The 17665-nt window shown below is 40.4% G+C and overlaps 1 protein-coding gene across 2 annotated transcripts in view; it reads left to right on the top strand.

Annotated features, from left to right (window-relative positions):
* LOC126419222 (ruvB-like 2) overlaps nt 1-17665 on the top strand; it is a 115911-nt gene that overhangs the window by 77646 nt on the left and 20600 nt on the right. For both annotated transcript variants that reach the window (XM_050086359.1, XM_050086358.1), the window contains exons 8-10: nt 3089-3309; nt 9279-9417; nt 13092-13197. In XM_050086359.1, coding sequence (XP_049942316.1) covers nt 3089-3309; nt 9279-9417; nt 13092-13197 — 466 coding nt within the window. The remainder of the gene's footprint in view (nt 1-3088; nt 3310-9278; nt 9418-13091; nt 13198-17665) is intronic.

Raw genomic sequence — 17665 nt, 5'->3', positions numbered from 1 at the left:
AATGCCATTCTTCAACATATTACAGACTGGCAGCGCACCTTGATTTTATCATTGTGACTCCCCACAAGGCTTTATATTTACTCCTGGAGTAGGGCATAACCTGCCAATTACACACTTTCTTGGCTACACAAATAACCTTGTAATTTTTTATACAGTTTGAAAAAGTAATGAAAAACTTAAGTGTTCGTAGTTCTGGAGGATACAAACAATTTTTATTTTTTGCAAGAATTTGTATTCCTTCTTACTAGCTTTATGGAGTGTTGTGTGTTGTAAACCTGATTGGAAATGTTATGTAACAGTATTGCAGAGCAAGAGTAAGAAAAACCTGTTAAAATTACCACATAGTAATATGAGAGTACTTTGAGCTGTAGAGACTAGTTTCAAAATGAGTATTATGCCATGGACTGCTTTCTTATTTTGTGTTCCTTATGTGTGTAGGATCTGATACAACTTTTGCCCTAAGTGCAATAACTCCATGTGTCTCCTCAGAACAACATACCGCTGTGCTAAACATAGACCAAACAGAAATGCAGTGAAAGGCATATGAGCGTAGCAAACACAAAGCATAAGCTTCTCACGTGGTCGTAGGTGTGCATGTGCAGTGACGGTAGTTTCCTGGCTCTATCTGGCAAATGTTCAAATGAACCTAACAGATTGTGAATGATGGTGTGAGAAGTGTTACTTTCGACGTAAATTTCTTTTTATGCAAGATATCATTGAAAACTTAACACTTTTGAGGACCAGCCAGTTAGAAAAATTTTAGGTCCAGATGACCAGACATTTATGACATTATTTGAAATTTTACTGGCATGTTTCTGTTTGATATATCTTAAAGGGTAACACATGCACAAAAGGCATATATTATATGTGAAAGCTTAACTTCTCTTATAGCTACACTCTTTGTGTTAGTTTAAACAATTAACTTTCCCTATTTGTGTGATGTTGCTATTGGCTGACTACATCATGTGTCCCATGCTCTGAATATTTGCTGTCATTGGTTGGCGAGATCACGTGACATGAACTATGATTGGTTGACAAAAATGCATCGCAATATCTATACCAATGCTTTGGATTATAACGTGCTGTGTTTATTGGAATTTGTGTTTATGCTTTCATAATACAAAGATATGCAATGTACATGGTTTTTCTGCACCAAAGATTTTTCCAAAACGTGTTTTTATTTGCTGGGTTTTGTTTGCTAAAGTGCTGGGAAGTTCCACGCTGGTGTATAAAACCTTTACCATTCGAAGGATTGATAAGTTTTATGATTCCAAGGAAAAGTATACTGTCACTTAACACAGAAAACATGTATTTTTAACCGGAAAATCTGGGGAAATCCAGGAACTGTTTTTCCTTTTCCACGTACACAACTTGAATTGTATTTTTTATGGGTATTTTTACATTTGTAAAGTCATTTCAGTTTAGATTCAGGGCAGCTGTACTCATCAAACTCTGACTGCAGTTACTGCCAAATTTACTATTGCAACTCCACATAAGGTATATTAAATGTAACTTTTCAAAATTATAAAATATTGCTTTGTGGTGACACTAAAATTTTCTGAAAATTGCATCTGGTTTTACATGTTGAATAGTCTTGTTTGTCTCACTGCAACATGTGGCAACTTGGGAATCCTTGTATACATAGATTTTCCTAATGTATCATTTCCCTGAAATTGTAAGTTTAATATCCAATTTGATTTTTCTCTTTGTAAACTAAATTTTGAAGTTCGTGTGCAGTATGTTACAGAAAAATATGAAATTCATACACACATGAAAAAAAGTTTTGAATCACCTCGGTTCTGGAACTTTCAGTGTTGTTGGTGGGTCACTTCTTCCATAAACAACCCTTTTCAATCTATCCCAGGCATGTTCAGTAGGGTTCCTGGCTGGAGAACATGCTGGCCACTCTAGTTGAGCGATGTCGTTATCCTGAAGGAAGTCATTCACAAGCTGTGCACGATGGGGTGCGAATTGTCGTCCATGAAGACGAATGCCTGGCCAATATGCAACCGATATGGTTGCACTATCAGTCGGAGGATGGCGTTCACGTATTGTACAGCCGTTAACGGCACCTTCCATAACCACCAGTGGCATATGTTAGCCCCCCATAATGCCACCCCAAAACAGCAGGGCACCTCCACCTTGCTGCACTAACTGGACAGTGTGTCTAAGGCAAATAGCCTGACCAGGTTGTCTCCAAACATGTATCTGACGATTGTCTGGTTGAAGGCATATGTGATACTCATCGGTGAAGAGAACATGATGCCAATCCTGAGTGGTCCATTTGGCATTGTTGGGCCCATCTGTACTGCGCTGCATGGTGTCGTGGTTGCAAAGATGGACCTCGCCATGGACCTCGGGTGTGAAGTTGTGCATCATGCAGCCTATTGTGCACAGTTTGAGTCGTAACACAACATCCTGTGGCTGCACAAAAAACATTATTCAGCATGGTGGCATTACTGTCAGGGTTGCTTCGAGCCGTAATCCGTAGGTAAAAGGCACCCACTGCAATAGTAGCCCTTGAGCAGCCTGGACGAGGCATGTCATCGACAGTTCCTGTATCTCCTCCATGTACGAACAATATCACTTTGGTTCACTCTGAGATGCCTGAACACTTCCCTTGTTGAGAGCCCTTCTTGGCACAAAGTAACAATGCGGACATGATTGAACTGCGGTATTGACCGTGTAGGCATGGTTGAACTACAAAGAACACGAGCCGTGTACCTCCTTCCTGGTGGAATGACTGGAACTGATTGGCTGTCGGCCGTGTAGTAGGCGCTGCTCATGCAGTTCTGGGAATAGGAATGATACAAAACTTTTTTTGATGTGTATATTTGAACTGTATAAATTTGTAATGAAACAATGTAAATGTCCACTGTTGAATTTGTAATGAGTAAGATGTCTGTTTGCTTATAAGTCCTGGCCATAATCTAGTTTGAGTCTTGCATGATGCTCGTTTACAGAATTATTAGGGTTAAGTACATAATGCAGTCCACAATTTCTCAGAAATTAGCTGTAGCATCGTTTATGCTTCGATTTTAAGATTGCCTGTCTTTTTTGACTAATATATTGTCATTGTCTACACTAGGTCCATATGTTAGACATTGAGTGCTTTTCATTCCTGAATCGTGCGTTAGAGAATGAGATGGCTCCAGTTGTCATTATGGCTACCAATCGTGGCATAACTCGGATAAGAGGCACCAATTACCGATCACCTCATGGAATTCCTCTTGACCTTCTTGACCGTATGATAATTGTGTCTACGTCACCATACCAGGAAAAGGAGTTGAAAGAGATTTTAAAAATTAGGTGGAGTATTCATTTATCTAAATACTTAGATGAAAGATTGTTTGAAGAGTGCATGCTACCATTAAAACAATTCAGTTGTGAATGTGTAATATCTCTCTCTCTCTCTCTCTCTCTCTCTCTCTCTCTCTCTCTCTCTCTCTCACACACACACACACACACACACACACACACACACAGCACAGAGACACTTTTCTCTTCTGCTTTATCCCTTCTCCTTACTTACTCCTACACCATGTTTCATATTTTTTAGGCAGTCTTTATCAAGTTTACATTATATGAATTTATCCGTACTGAAAGGGCCAGAGTCAAAATTTTTAGGATCTCTGACCAGTATTAATATTTCATCACCCACTCTAGGCTAATGTTTGAACATCAGCTCGTATTACACATACTTAAGACACATTATAATGGATTACACTCTTCCTTTTTTTTCTAAAAAAAAAAAGACATTGAACTGGATATAGGCCCTTCCAGTACAGACCAATTCATATATGGATATCTTACTTTGCAGAGCTAGTTTGTAAACAAACTGCTTTCACTCTTGGCAACATTAATCCCAAAGAAAACATTTTCGTTGATATAGCTAGATGGTACACAAAAATTTGGAAAGTTTAATATGAAATATCAGAAAACTTACTTTTACACAGCAATTTCCGCATTTATCCAAAAATACTCACATTGGCTTGTATGTTACAATTTAAGTATAGACACTTCCTCTCCTCCCTTTTCCTTCTTGGAAGCAGTAAGGAAATTTGTGGCGGCTTTACCGTGATGTGATTGCTTCTTGCTCTCTGTGTTGGAATTAAAATGACGTGCAAGGGTAAGAGATACATATACCTGCTTGGGCAAGTGATGTGTTCGTGTCTGTTCATTCAATAAATGTAGCCAACAGAATATCATATCCATCTTATTCTTCCATGTCTCCAAATCTAAGGAAGGATAAGTCATTCTGTTAGGAAAATCTCATATTAGAAGACGTGGAAGAGTACACGCGGTTGCCAGGAAATGTGCAGCATCAGCATGAGAAAGAGTTGTCTTTATGAATTCTATGAGAGTAGATTGTCATCTGTTAGTGGGGGATGAGCAGTGGGGCATAAGAGAAAAGAACAATCTGCAGAATAAACTGCTTGCTTGTTGGACTTCCTACTGCTTCTTCAATTGACAGAAATTTCAAGCCCCAGTATACCATGGATTTTCAATTGTCACTATAAATTTAGAATAAGTTACTTTGTAACCCACCTCTGTATGGGATATTGCCCTGTGACACAGCTATCTTGAAGACCAAGTGGTGCTTTTTTTGTTTACTGTGTTCTGTGTACAGCAGTTTAGCACAGGCATTACTTTCTCAGACAAGAAAACTTATATTGCGTTGTGTGTTAACCTACAATGGGCTATCCACTCGCATAAATGACTGATTTGGAATAACACATATTGGTAATAAAGTGAACTGTAGATCTGTCTGTTGCAGGAGCTAGCACAGTCGAGTGGCTAGGCACAGCCATGTTCTAGTTCACTGTAGTGTATACTTTCACCTCGACCACAGAAAATGCCTTCATGGGCAGGTGTGATCAGGTAGCGTTAATATGAAATGTGTTCAAATTGTGAATATGGACATCCATCAGCTGTATAATGGATTGACGACGTTGAAAATGTGTGTCAGTAAGCAGGAAGTCTGTGTTCAAGCCCCAGTCCAGCACAAATTTTCATTGTCGTCATTTCGTTACACAAGTGATAGTGTTCCTATTCACAATTACGAATACATTTCGTGTATTTCATAAAGGCTGTAGTCGCCGCAGTTCCCTTCAAACACGGCAATATCGCATTTACTGTTAACGTCGTTGAGCAATATTATGAACAACCAAAAAAATACCAACACTGCAATAACTTCGAAGCTTTTATCACATAGGAATGATAGCTAGGAGACTGAGGAAAAACTGTTCTGTCCGTGGCATTCAATTTAAGTTTGCTAGAATAAACAAGGCCTTATGTGAGAACGAAACTTCATTGTTTTAAAAAAGGCACACTACATTACATTTTTAAGAAAAAATTAAACATTGGGACTAAAATGGCCAGTGGTCTATTGCGACCAAATGTATATTTGTACATATTACTCTGTGAGTAAATTAAACTCCTTGTTGAAGCATCTGGCCATGTGTGCTTTCAAATATACAGGGTGTCTCAAACCTTTTGGGTCAAATTGAAACAGGTGATGGTGGATCCACAACTGATTCTATAGAGACAGGGAACCAATAGTCAGAAATGCATATTTAGTATATTTGGGGCACATACAGTTATGCCTCATAACAGCAATGTAGCACATAGTAATTGTTCGAAGCAATGACTGCCATTCTGAATTCGTGTATTTCAATGGTGCATGTAGTTCTGCCACACTCGCACAAAAATCCTGGGTGTCTGTTGTACACTGGAACAGGCAGCGGGTGATAAACAGCGTACACCCATGACCACGAAACAGACATATTGTACAAGACTTAACTTACAGCACGTGTGTCATGCGATGACCCCATGCACTGCACCAGTGTATTAAACTGTGCTGCATACATAACACTACCCCTGGTGTAAGGTGTCCTTTGCTTCAAACGGCTTCTGATGTGTCCATGTGTCGGGTATTACTGTGTACAGTACATGATGCATAGTCAAAGATAGAACATTATTTGGCATGAGAGTTGACACATGCATTTAACGTATGGGGCGGCAGGATGTAATATCTGTAAAACATACAGAGAAAGCTTTCCCCAACAGGTGTCACTCTAATTGGAAGAAGTTTATCTCTAGTGATACCAACTTATGAAAGATGGAGTCATTCATGCCACAGTATGTCAGCCTAGTTTACCACGAAAGACATATCCGAACACCAGACTTTGAGTAGGTGGTGTTGGATCACGTGGCCAACTACCCAGCAATAAGCATCCATCAACTTGCAGTGAAATGCAGACTTTGAAGGATACAGAGTGGCAAGTTCGGTTGGAACAGGTATTACATCCCTCTCATAAAGAATGTGTGCAAGCTCTGGAACCAACAGTTTGAGCCCCGCCTTTACTTCTATCAATTGATTATTCACCACAGTCCTGTAGTGCTGAATTTTGTACAGTTCACAGATGAGGCCTCAATCACCTGTGATCGTGTTTTCAACAGCTGCAACAGCCATGTCTGGAGTGAGGACAATGCCTATACCACCAACATTGATGGCCATCAGGAACTATTCTCTGACAGTGTACGGTCATGCATTGTCCAAGATCACCTAATAGGACTGTATTTGCTGCCTCCTCATTTGACTGGTACAGTGTTCCTGTGAGATGTGCTGCTACAGTTCTTGGAGATGTACTACTTGTTGTATGCGAAAGGATGTGGTTACAACATGATGGTGCACAAGTGCACTTCAATGTTAATGTCTGTGAGCACCAGAACAACACATGCACTCGTTGTCGAACTGGAAGGGAGGACTCACCTGTGGCCAGCATGATCGCAGAATCTCGCACCTCTGTAATTTTTCCTCTGGAATTAGGTGAAGACATTGTTGTATGAAACCCCCATAGAAGCGGACAAAGATCTGCTTGCTAGCATCCAAGCTGCGTGTCTCCTGGTACAACAGACACCAAGTGTCTTTGAGAGAGTGCTGGAGAACTTCATGTGTCATTTCCATGCTTGCATTGAAACTGCATCATCACGTTGAGCAGTTACCGTGAGCTACATTGCTGTTATGCAGTGTATGCTGTGTGTGTATATAACATAGTAAGTATGCATTTCCGACCACTGGTTTCCTATCGCAGTGTGATCTTGTATCTCACTATCACGTATTTCATTTCCGTTATGCAGTACAAGGTTAATTAGAAAGTAGGGTCCGAGGCTCCTTAGCTAATCGAATGTCCCGCAGACATTGAAATGGGCATGTGCACCAACTGCTGGCGTGCCTTGCTCTTCAAATGGCTTGATTTTCATTGATATTGTCGCAGTGTGCTGTTTACAGTGAGTTCAAAATATTTAAAACACTTGATCAACTTACTGACTGTGAAAGAAGGTCAGTGATTTGGTTTTTGACGGCAAGGAATGTTGCAGCAGCTTAAATTCATAGACAAATAAGCGAGTTGTTGGGACTCAGTGTGATGAGTGACAGCCAAGTGTGTGAGTGAGCGATAGCTTTCAAGGAAATGCAGGAAAATCTCCATGGTGAACTGCATTTGGGCCGACGGTCAGTGATCTCAGATTATTTGGTCAAAGCCTTGGACAAAAAGGTTTATAGACTGGTGATTCATAGCTTCAGCTGTAGTGTTGGCATGAATTTCCGTATGTGGGTAGAACAACTTTGCACAAAATTCTCTCTGAAAAGTAGCAATTTTGCAAATTGTGTGCACATTGTGTTCCCAGGCTGGTTACTGAGAAACACAAAATGGAAAGAGTGGCTTGTGTTATTGATTTTTTACCAATATCATGAGCAAGATGATCAATTTTTAGAGAGCATTGTCACAGGGGACGAGACGTAGGTTTCTCACATGACCCCAGAGTTTAAACGTCGGTCAATGGAATGATGTCACATGATTTCACCAGTCAAACTAGAGGCCAAGCAGACAGTCTCGATACGTAGGGTTATGGTAACCGTGTTTTGGGATAGACTTGGAGTATTGTTAGGCAAATTTATGCAGCAAGGGACAACAATAAATGCAGCTGTTTATTGCGCTACCCTGACTCAACGACGTGCAATACGGAATAAGCATCATTGATTCCTGACATATGGAGTTTTGTTGCTGCATGACAATGCCAGACCACGTTCTGCCATCCACATCCAAAATCTGATCAGATGTTTTGGATGGGAACAGATAGTTCACCTACCATACAATCCAGGCTTGGTGGCGAGCAATTTTTGTGTGTTTCACTACCTGAAGGAGTTTCTCAGCAGCAAGTGCTTTGCAACTGATGACGTGAGAAATGCAGTTAAGGACTGGTTATTTTCACAGGTGGCAGACATCTGTGACGTACGGGGTGCAAAAGCTTGTAGATTTTTGTGACATTTGTAAACAGTTAGGGAAACTATGTAGAAAAATAGAGAAACATGTAAAGTATTAAATAAAACAGTTTTATAAGAAATTGGACCTCACTCCCCAAATAACCTTCATACCTACAAAATTAGAAGATATTATATTCATTAAAAATTTTGAGAATGTGCAACTGTGCTTTAAATATTCAACAGGGGCATTGAAAAAGCCCAAAAAGTGATATTTGACATTCTCAGAACTGTATGGACGGTAGCTCTGCTTTTCTTAATATGACACCTGTCTAAGGAATTGAAGGTTACTTTACTGTACAGCACTCATTCAGTCATCAGTCTTGCAGCTCTCTTACATGGTTACAGTCCCAGGAGACCTCATTATCCACACCTGTTAATCAGTAATTTATTGATCGTTTTGTAGACCTATGATTTTTCCTATTCCCTCCTCACTCTTTATTTCGCTTATAAATCCTCCTGCAGAGCTCTTAGGTTTATTCTCAATTTTCACTTATAATATCATTTATTTCATTTCCCTTGTACTGCTATAGCATGCTAGAAAAATCCCCTGGTAATTTCATATCTTTGTGTGTAGGATTGCTACTATGCTGAATTTTATGTTACTTGCTGCTCATGCTGTTAGCCCTTAGATGAAGACCTCACTCCCAAAATCTTTTCAACAGTCACTGCTTTTCAGTTTCCTTCATGTTTGATGCATTGGTGACTACTGTCAAATGTTTATCTTAATTGTTAATTGCAGTTTTCAGTTTCTAAATACCTATGTGACTTTGTTACATTTAATAAATGCAATGAAATTTTGCTTAAATTGGTTACTACAATAATTCAATATGTGAGCTTCATCAGATGTTTCCTTTTGTTTCTGTAGAGCACAAAATATTGATATTTAATTCTCTTATAATACTTTGTGAAGTTTCAAGATGAATGACATTTTTCTCGTCGCTAAATTAAGGTGTGAAGAAGAGGACTGTGAAATGACAGATGATGCTCTGACAGTTTTGACGAGAATTGCACTGGAGACATCATTGCGATATGCGATTCAGCTCATCACTACTGCCAGCCTTGTTGCTCGTCGTCGGAAGAGCACTGAGGTATGTGTCTGAAGTACAGTAACTCCTTATTTTATGTTAAACTAAAATGTGTTAATAATTTTCTGTGCTAAATAATAGCAAAGGTGCTCTTTCAGAACAGCCCAAGTAGTTGATTGTACTGGTTGGCAGGCCAGGAACCATTTGTGGCAATAATGGTCAATGTAAAAGTTGCAGAGCTTATTTTAGTCTCTCTCTCTCTCTCTCTCTCTCTCTCTCTCTCTCTCTCTCTGATGTATGTGTGCCCACACACAAAAATTGGTAAGAGAGAGGGATATGCAAATTGCAAAGCTTAAAGCTTTTTAATTAATTAATTAATTTATTTATTTACTTACTTACTTATATATAAAAACAAAGATGAGGTGACTTACCGAACAAAAGCGCTGGCAGGTCGATAGACACACAAACAAACACAAACATACACACAAAATTCAAGCTTTCGCAACAAACTGTTGCCTCATCAGGAAAGAGGGAAGGAGAGGGGAAGACAAAAGGAAGTGGGTTTTAAGGGAGAGGGTAAGGAGTCATTCCAATCCCGGGAGCGGAAAGACTTACCTTAGGGGGAAAAAAGGACAGGTATACACTCGCACACACGCACATATCCATCCACACATACAGACACAAGCAGACATATTTAAAGACAAAGAGTTTGGACAGAGATGTCAGTCGAGGCAGAAGTGTAGAGGCAAAGAAGTTGTTGAAAGACAGGTGAGGTATGAGTGGCGGCAACTTGAAATTAGCGGAGATTGAGGCCTGGCGGATGACGAGAAGAGAGGATATACTGAAGGGCAAGTTCCCATCTCCGGAGTTCGGATAGGTTGGTGTTGGTGGGAAGTATCCAGATAACCCGGACAGTGTAACACTGTGCCAAGATGTGCTGGCTGTGCACCAAGGCATGTTTAGCCACAGGGTGATCCTCATTACCAACAAACACAGTCTGCCTGTGTCCATTCATGCGAATGGACAGTTTGTTGCTGGTCATTCCCACATAGAATGCATCACAGTGTAGGCAGGTCAGTTGGTAAATCACGTGGGTGCTTTCACACGTGGCTCTGCCTTTGATCGTGTACACCTTCCGGGTTACAGGACTGGAGTAGGTGGTGGTGGGAGGGTGCATGGGACAGGTTTTGCATTGGGGGCGGTTACAAGGATAGGAACCAGAGGGTAGGGAAGGTGGTTTGGGGATTTCATAGGGATGAACTAACAGGTTACGAAGGTTAGGTGGACGGCGGAAAGACACTCTTGGCGGAGTGGGGAGGATTTCATGAAGGATGGATCTCATTTCAGGGCAGGATTTGAGGAAGTCGTATCCCTCCTGGAGAGCCACATTTAGAGTCTGGTCCAGTCCCGGAAAGTATCCTGTCACAAGTGGGGCACTTTTGGGGTTCTTCTGTGGGAGGTTGTGGGTTTGAAGAGATGAGGAAGTGGCTCTGGTTATTTGCTTCTGTACCAGGTCGGGAGGGTAGTTGTGGGATGCGAAAGCTGTTTTCAGGTTGTTGGTGTAATGATTCAGGGATTCCGGACTGGAGCAGATTCGTTTGCCACGAAGACCTAGGCTGTAGGGAAGGGACCGTTTGATGTGGAATGGGTGGCAGCTGTCATAATGGAGGTACTGTTGCTTGTTGGTGGGTTTGATGTGGACGGACGTGTGAAGTTGGCCATTGGACAGGTGGAGGTCAACGTCAAGGAAAGTGACATGGGATTTGGAGTATGACCAGGTGAAACTGATGGAACCAAAGGAGTTGAGGTTGGAGAGGAAATTCTGGAGTTCTTCTTCACTGTGAGTCCAGATCATGAAGATGTCATCAATAAATCTGTACCAAACTTTGGGTTGGCAGACTTGGGTAACCAAGAAGGCTTCCTCTAAGCGACCCATGAATAGGTTGGCGTACGAGGGGGCCATCCTGGTACCCATGGCTGTTCCCTTTAATTGTTGGTATGTCTGGCCTTCAAAAGTGAAGAAGTTGTGGGTCAGGATGAAGCTGGCTAAGGTGATGGGGAAAGAGGTTTTAGGTAGGGTGGCAGGTGATCGGCGTGAAAGGAAATGCTCCATCGCAGCGAGGCCCTGGACGTGCGGAATATTTGTGTATAAGGACGTGGCATCAATGGTTACAAGGATGGTTTCCGGGGGTAACAGATTGGGTAAGGATTCCAGGCGTTCAAGGAAGTGGTTGGTGTCCTTGATGAAGGATGGGAGACTACATGTAATGGGTTGAAGGTGTTGATCTACGTAGGCAGAGATACGTTCTGTGGGGCTTGGTAACCAGCTACAATGGGGCGGCCGGGATGATTGGGTTTGTGGATTTTAGGAAGAAGGTAGAAGGTAGGGGTGCGGGGTGTCGGTGGGGTCAGGAGGTTGATGGTCAGGTGAAAGGTTTTGCAGGGGGCCTAAGGTTCTGAGGATTCCTTGAAGCTCCGCCTGGACATCGGGAATGGGGTTACCTTGGCAAACTTTGTATGTGGTGTTGTCTGAAAGCTGACGCAGTCCCTCAGCCACATACTCCCGACGATCAAGTACCACGGTCGTGGAACCCTTGTCCGCCGGAAGAATGACGATGGATCGGTCAGCCTTCAGATCACGGATAGCCTGGGCTTCAGCAGTGGTGATGTTGGGTGTAGGATTAAGGTTCTTTAAGAAGGATTGAGATGCAAGGCTGGAAGTCAGAAATTCCTGGAAGGTTTGGAGAGGGTGATTTTGAGGAAGAGGAGGTGGGTTCCGCTGTGACGGAGGACGGAACTGTTCCAGGCAGGGTTTGTTAGTTCATCCCTATGAAATCCCCAAACCACCTTCCCTACCCACTGGCTCCTATCCTTGTAACCACCCCCAATGCAAAACCTGTCCCATGCACCCTCCCACCACCACCTACTACAGTCCTGTAACCCGGAAGGTGTACACGATCAAAGGCACGTGTGAAAGCACCCACGTGATTTACCAACTGACCTGCCTACACTGTGATGCATTCTATGTGGGAATGACCAGCAACAAACTGTCCATTCGCATGAATGGACACAGGTAGACAGTGTTTGTTGGTAATGAGGATCACCCTGTGGCTAAACATGCCTTGGTGCACAGCCAGCACATCTTGGCACAGTGTTACACTGTCCGGGTTATCTGGATACTTCCCACCAACACCAACCTATCCGAACTCCGGAGATGGGAACTTGCCCTTCAGTATATCCTCTCTTCTCGTCATCCGCCAGGCCTCAATCTCCGCTAATTTCAAGTTGCCGCCACTCATACCTCACCTGTCTTTCAACAACTTCTTTGCCTCTACACTTCTGCCTCGACTGACATCTCTGCCCAAACTCTTTGTCTTTAAATATGTCTGCTTGTGTCTGTATGTGTGGATGGATATGTGCGTGTGTGCGAGTGTATACCTGTCCTTTTTTCCCCCTAAGGTAAGTCTTTCCGCTCCCGGGATTGGAATGACTCCTTACCCTCTCCCTTAAAACCCACTTCCTTTTGTCTTCCCCTCTCCTTCCCTCTTTCCTGATGAGGTAACAGTTTGTTGCGAAAGCTTGAATTTTGTGTGTATGTTTGTGTTTGTTTGTGTGTCTATCGACCTGCCAGCGCTTTTGTTCGGTAAGTCACCTCATCTTTGTTTTTATATATAATTTTTCCCACGTGGAATGTTTCCTTCCATTATATTGATACTTACTTACTTACTTTAATACAGGTTGGCATTGAAGATGTGAAAAAAGTGTACTCCCTCTTCTTTGATGAAAATAGATCTGCACAGTTCCTAAAGGAATATCAGGATGAATTTATGTTTAATGAGATGGGTAAGTGTCTGTCTGTAATATTTATTTTTGCATCCAGAATTTTGAAAAGCTTATTCTTTTCATTATTCTTTGTTTAATAGTAAACAGTAGAAATATTCTTATGTGACTCTTCCTAAAATCTCATTTATACAGACGAGGTGAGACTGTATGTCATCCAGGTTATCACAAATCTGGGTAAGCTGAAAAGTCAGGGAAAATATAATGACTTTGGTTATACACATTATTTTATTTTCATGTGACACAAATTATGCATTTTTTTACATACATTTTAGGCCTTTAAACAATCAGTAAATTTGTTTTGATCCAGATTTGCATGCAATTTATGTGCTGCAAAATCGTGCGGGCATTTCACTTTTATCAGTTCAGTAGATGATGCCTAGTGTTTCAAGTAATTATTTTGTATAACTGTGTTGTTGCCTGTTAATATGTTATAATATCTTCAGATTTAACTCTGTCTTCATTAGCTAAGCCATCATTGCTGTTGTTACTGTAGGTGAATAAATGATAATTGTCATTAGAAGTCAAACCATAGGAAATATTATCATTTTGCAGCCAGTTGTTTACATCGTCAACTCCTGTATCTGAGCATGTCTCTATAAACTTCAGCTAGATGACATTTTTGCAAGTTTCAGTGTTTAAATCCTATCAGTGGTCTCATAAATGGCTGGACATACACTATTCTTTGAGTCTGACATTGTTGAATAGGATATTGATTTTCTGGAAACTGTCTTAAATGGTTAATTATGTCACTTTGTGCTCCTAACATGCTGTTTTCCTCTTGAATTTAAATATTTGTTTATAATAAATGAAAAGAAATTCAAATACTTTGAGAACCCGCTGATACACTCCATTTGAGTCGTGATGCCTATGATGTCATTAGCTAAGCTCGCTGGTCCTACTGTCATAATGCTAATTCACAGTGCTGTCTTGTTTTGGAATTTATGTTTGGGAAAAAGAGTTCCATATGATGTGTAGTACTATGCTGTACAGATACATCTGTCAAAACTCCTGATAAGTGGTTTTTGAGTGTTCCAGAGAATGACCAGCAAATTGCCACCACGTCAGTGCACAAGTTCACTAACTTGATTAAAAATGTTTTGCACTGTGAAATATGCTTTCCCACTGTTGCCAGGAAGGATAGTGTCATTCAATGAAACTAAACGGTTAATGAAAATTGTTGTTTTACCCAGTTGCACATAAATTATTCGATAGCTTAGTTGTTAGTGTGGTAGACTGTCGAATTTTATATGATGATATCCACAGATTGGTGATTTGAATGTAACCTAAAAATATATTTTAACTCATTTTTAAAACGGCTCGACAGTCCCCTCATATGAAAACCAAATTACAATTACAAACTACACCACACTGATCAGGAACAGAATGTTACTGTGTTTTCCTTGCTGTTTACACGTGCTTACATTTGCAATCGCTGTGCACACGTCACGTTCAAAAAGATATTTTCTGGTTAATGTGACCACACACTTTTTGCCTTTATTAGAAACAATGTTGTTCTATTTATTTATTTTTTATCTTCCTTATTGTTTAAACTTGAAGTTTCATTGTCTTGTATAAAGATCTTCATCTTCTTGAGACACTGACGTTAGTTTAGTCTCACAAACGGCCCTTACATTTGTGTTACCTGCATGTTTAACATGCTTTATATTTCTTCATATAGAAAACCACCTCATCCTATACCTCTTTGTACTGTGGGCATATATTGATAACTTCTTCACTACTAGTAGTGCTTCCCAAAAAAAGTGAATTGTTTGTGCAAAGTAAATGCATGTATTCTCTGTTATCCATTTCTCAGACTAAGAGTAATGTGAAGTTTTATATAATACATTACACCATCAAAACAACTGCTACAATTAGTTCTCGCTAACGCTATTTTTGTATTTCATGTAAAACTTTTAAAAATATATCACCTTTCCAGGATTTGAACATGTCACCTCTTCGTTCAGAGTCAGATGCAGTATCCGTTGTGCCACAGAGCCCCTGCTAGGAGGAGAATCTCTGCTGAGTGTCTTCAATAGAAGAAATCAGCACTAAAATTTGCCAAGGATAGGTTCATTGTGCTTTGGGTCATAGCTCATGACTGATCGTTGACCATTTGGATGTAACATATGGACCCACTTGCAAAAGTTCTAAAATTCCTTAGTTTTGAGTGAGTTTAATGATGTTGCAGGCTGCAGGTAAAAGAATATCTGTTGCTGCACATATCACCGCTCTAAATGGATCAAATATAAACACATCAACTTGTGCAAGGTTTTCACTATCAGTGTTTACAAAATTTCTTTCTGTTGTTACTTAAAAGTTGTAATTGCATTTTCCATCATTAAATAGCTAAAAATTTTGCAGAGAAAGTATGTAAAAACAGTCAGAAGCTAGTAGACTTGGAAAAATTGCTCTACTCTGAAGACCTCAGGTACCATACACAGGATGTCTACGACCCGGGACAACCGGGAGATCCAGGAAAAAGCCGGGAATTTTTTCATCCAGGAGAAAACCGGGAAAAACCTGGAAATTTTTTTGAATTCTGGGAATTTTTCATTGTTTTTGTTCTCAGTTAAAATTTTGTAATTTAGACTGGTAAGAACCTCTAACAAAGGATATTACTGTATCCTGCTACTGCAGAATAATACTACAGCAATAAAACATGAACGAGAGAAAAATCTAAAATAAAACTTAAATTGCAAAGGAAATGCTCCATATACAGCAACAAAACACAGTGCTCATACAAGCGTCTGCCAACAGCAAAATGTGTCAAAGGCTTTAGGAAGACTATGCAATGCTTCGTAACAATAAATTGCCTCCGATGAGCATGACGTCACAACTGTTAACATTAGATTTGTTTTAGCAGTTAAGAGTGGGATCATGCGCATGCGCAGTTGAGTAGCATCTTTTCTTGCTTCTGGCTACAGAAACGTGCATGTTGGCTGTGTAAGCAGTCACAGAGAGAAAAAAAAAGAAAAGAAAGAAAACAGCTAGGTGCTACCGGGAAAAATTTTACTGGTGCGCCGAAGCTGCCAGATTGCACAGCAACCCTAGATCTAGGAGTGGGGGGGGGGGGGGGGGCAAATTCATATTCTTGAGGAAAAAATCTTGTTTCACAAAGCGCCTAGCATACAGCGCACGTTGGTCTATCAATTATTCGTATGACTTTGAAATGTGTACGTGTCGGTTTTTGAACATTGTTCAACACATTCTAAGTAGATTTCTGAATGAATCATAAATTGATTTGTGAATGCGTGCATAGTGTACGTGATGTCTCTTCAGTCTATGGAATCCTTGTCACATCTAGAAATAAACTTTCCTGCAGACAAAAGGGGCTATACGAGCTGAGCAGAGTATAGCCGAACGAACGAAAGACAACCGCTGTCTGATTATGTGGTTGATTGGGTTTGCGAATGATGAGCGTTGTTATGATTACCAGTGAAATCCGTAAACTCAGGCTACCAGAGTGCGAATAAACGACTAACAGGAATAACAGGTAAGAAAGATTACGTATTATCCTCTTGGTCTATCTAAGAAAATGAAATTTTGACAGAAAATTTTTGGCCAGATTGCTACACTAGCGAGGGCCAGTTGTACAGTCTCCGGCTAGCAGCCACTTTAAGGTCTATTCTGGAAGTAGCACGGAAAACGGGTTGTACGAACATGTAACAATGCCTAACCGGAGAATAGTTGCGGGATAACTAAGCTGGTGATTCTGGCAGAGTTAGTGAAGTTAACCGGCGAATAAGCTTTGACATTGGCAGGAATAGATACAGAATTAGTGAGGACAACATTGTTTGTTAGAACGAGGAAGGAGAAGAAATGGTGACATCACTTTAATTATCGAAGAATATGACAATTCCAAATTTATATCAAAATTTCGCACTACTACTTTTCGATCTTATGCTTGAGAAACTGGAGCGTATGAAGGAAGTGTAAAACTATTTTCTAATATAAAGCTTTTTGCTTGTAGTAGACCTAATTTGATATTGGTACTTTATGAATTATATTCTGCTGTGTTTTAAAAATGACCATTTCTGCCAAAACAGTCTCGTTTATTTGGATTGTGTTAAAATTGCTGCAGCATTATAAAGCCCTATTTTGTTTTATCTCGCAGACAGTGACAAAATACCGGTAATCAGGTCGAGAAACCACACCAGTCTTGGGCCTATTTGTAATTACACCTTTTTCAGTATTAGACAACATCATTTCGATTTTTCATGTAGCAAAATGTTTGACCGACTTTGATGAGGGAACAGATCCTTTCGCAGAAAGGAAAGCAAGATGGAGAGAAAAAAATTATAAGAGTTAGGATTGAAGAAATGTGCACTGTCTTGCTTGTCTCTTCTCTTAGCTTGTTTTATGTATCCTATACTTAATTTTATGTCACGCAAAGCAGCAAGTTGTTAGCTAATCGGGAATAAAGAGTGGAAATTTTCTAATTTTAAAAAGAGGGGCAGGATGTCAAACT

The sequence above is a fragment of the Schistocerca serialis genome, chromosome 9, assembly GCF_023864345.2.
Source record: "Schistocerca serialis cubense isolate TAMUIC-IGC-003099 chromosome 9, iqSchSeri2.2, whole genome shotgun sequence".
NCBI lineage: Eukaryota > Metazoa > Arthropoda > Insecta > Orthoptera > Acrididae > Schistocerca > Schistocerca serialis.
The sequence above is the reverse complement of the archived record's forward strand: the minus strand, read 5'-3'. Positions and strand labels throughout refer to the sequence as shown.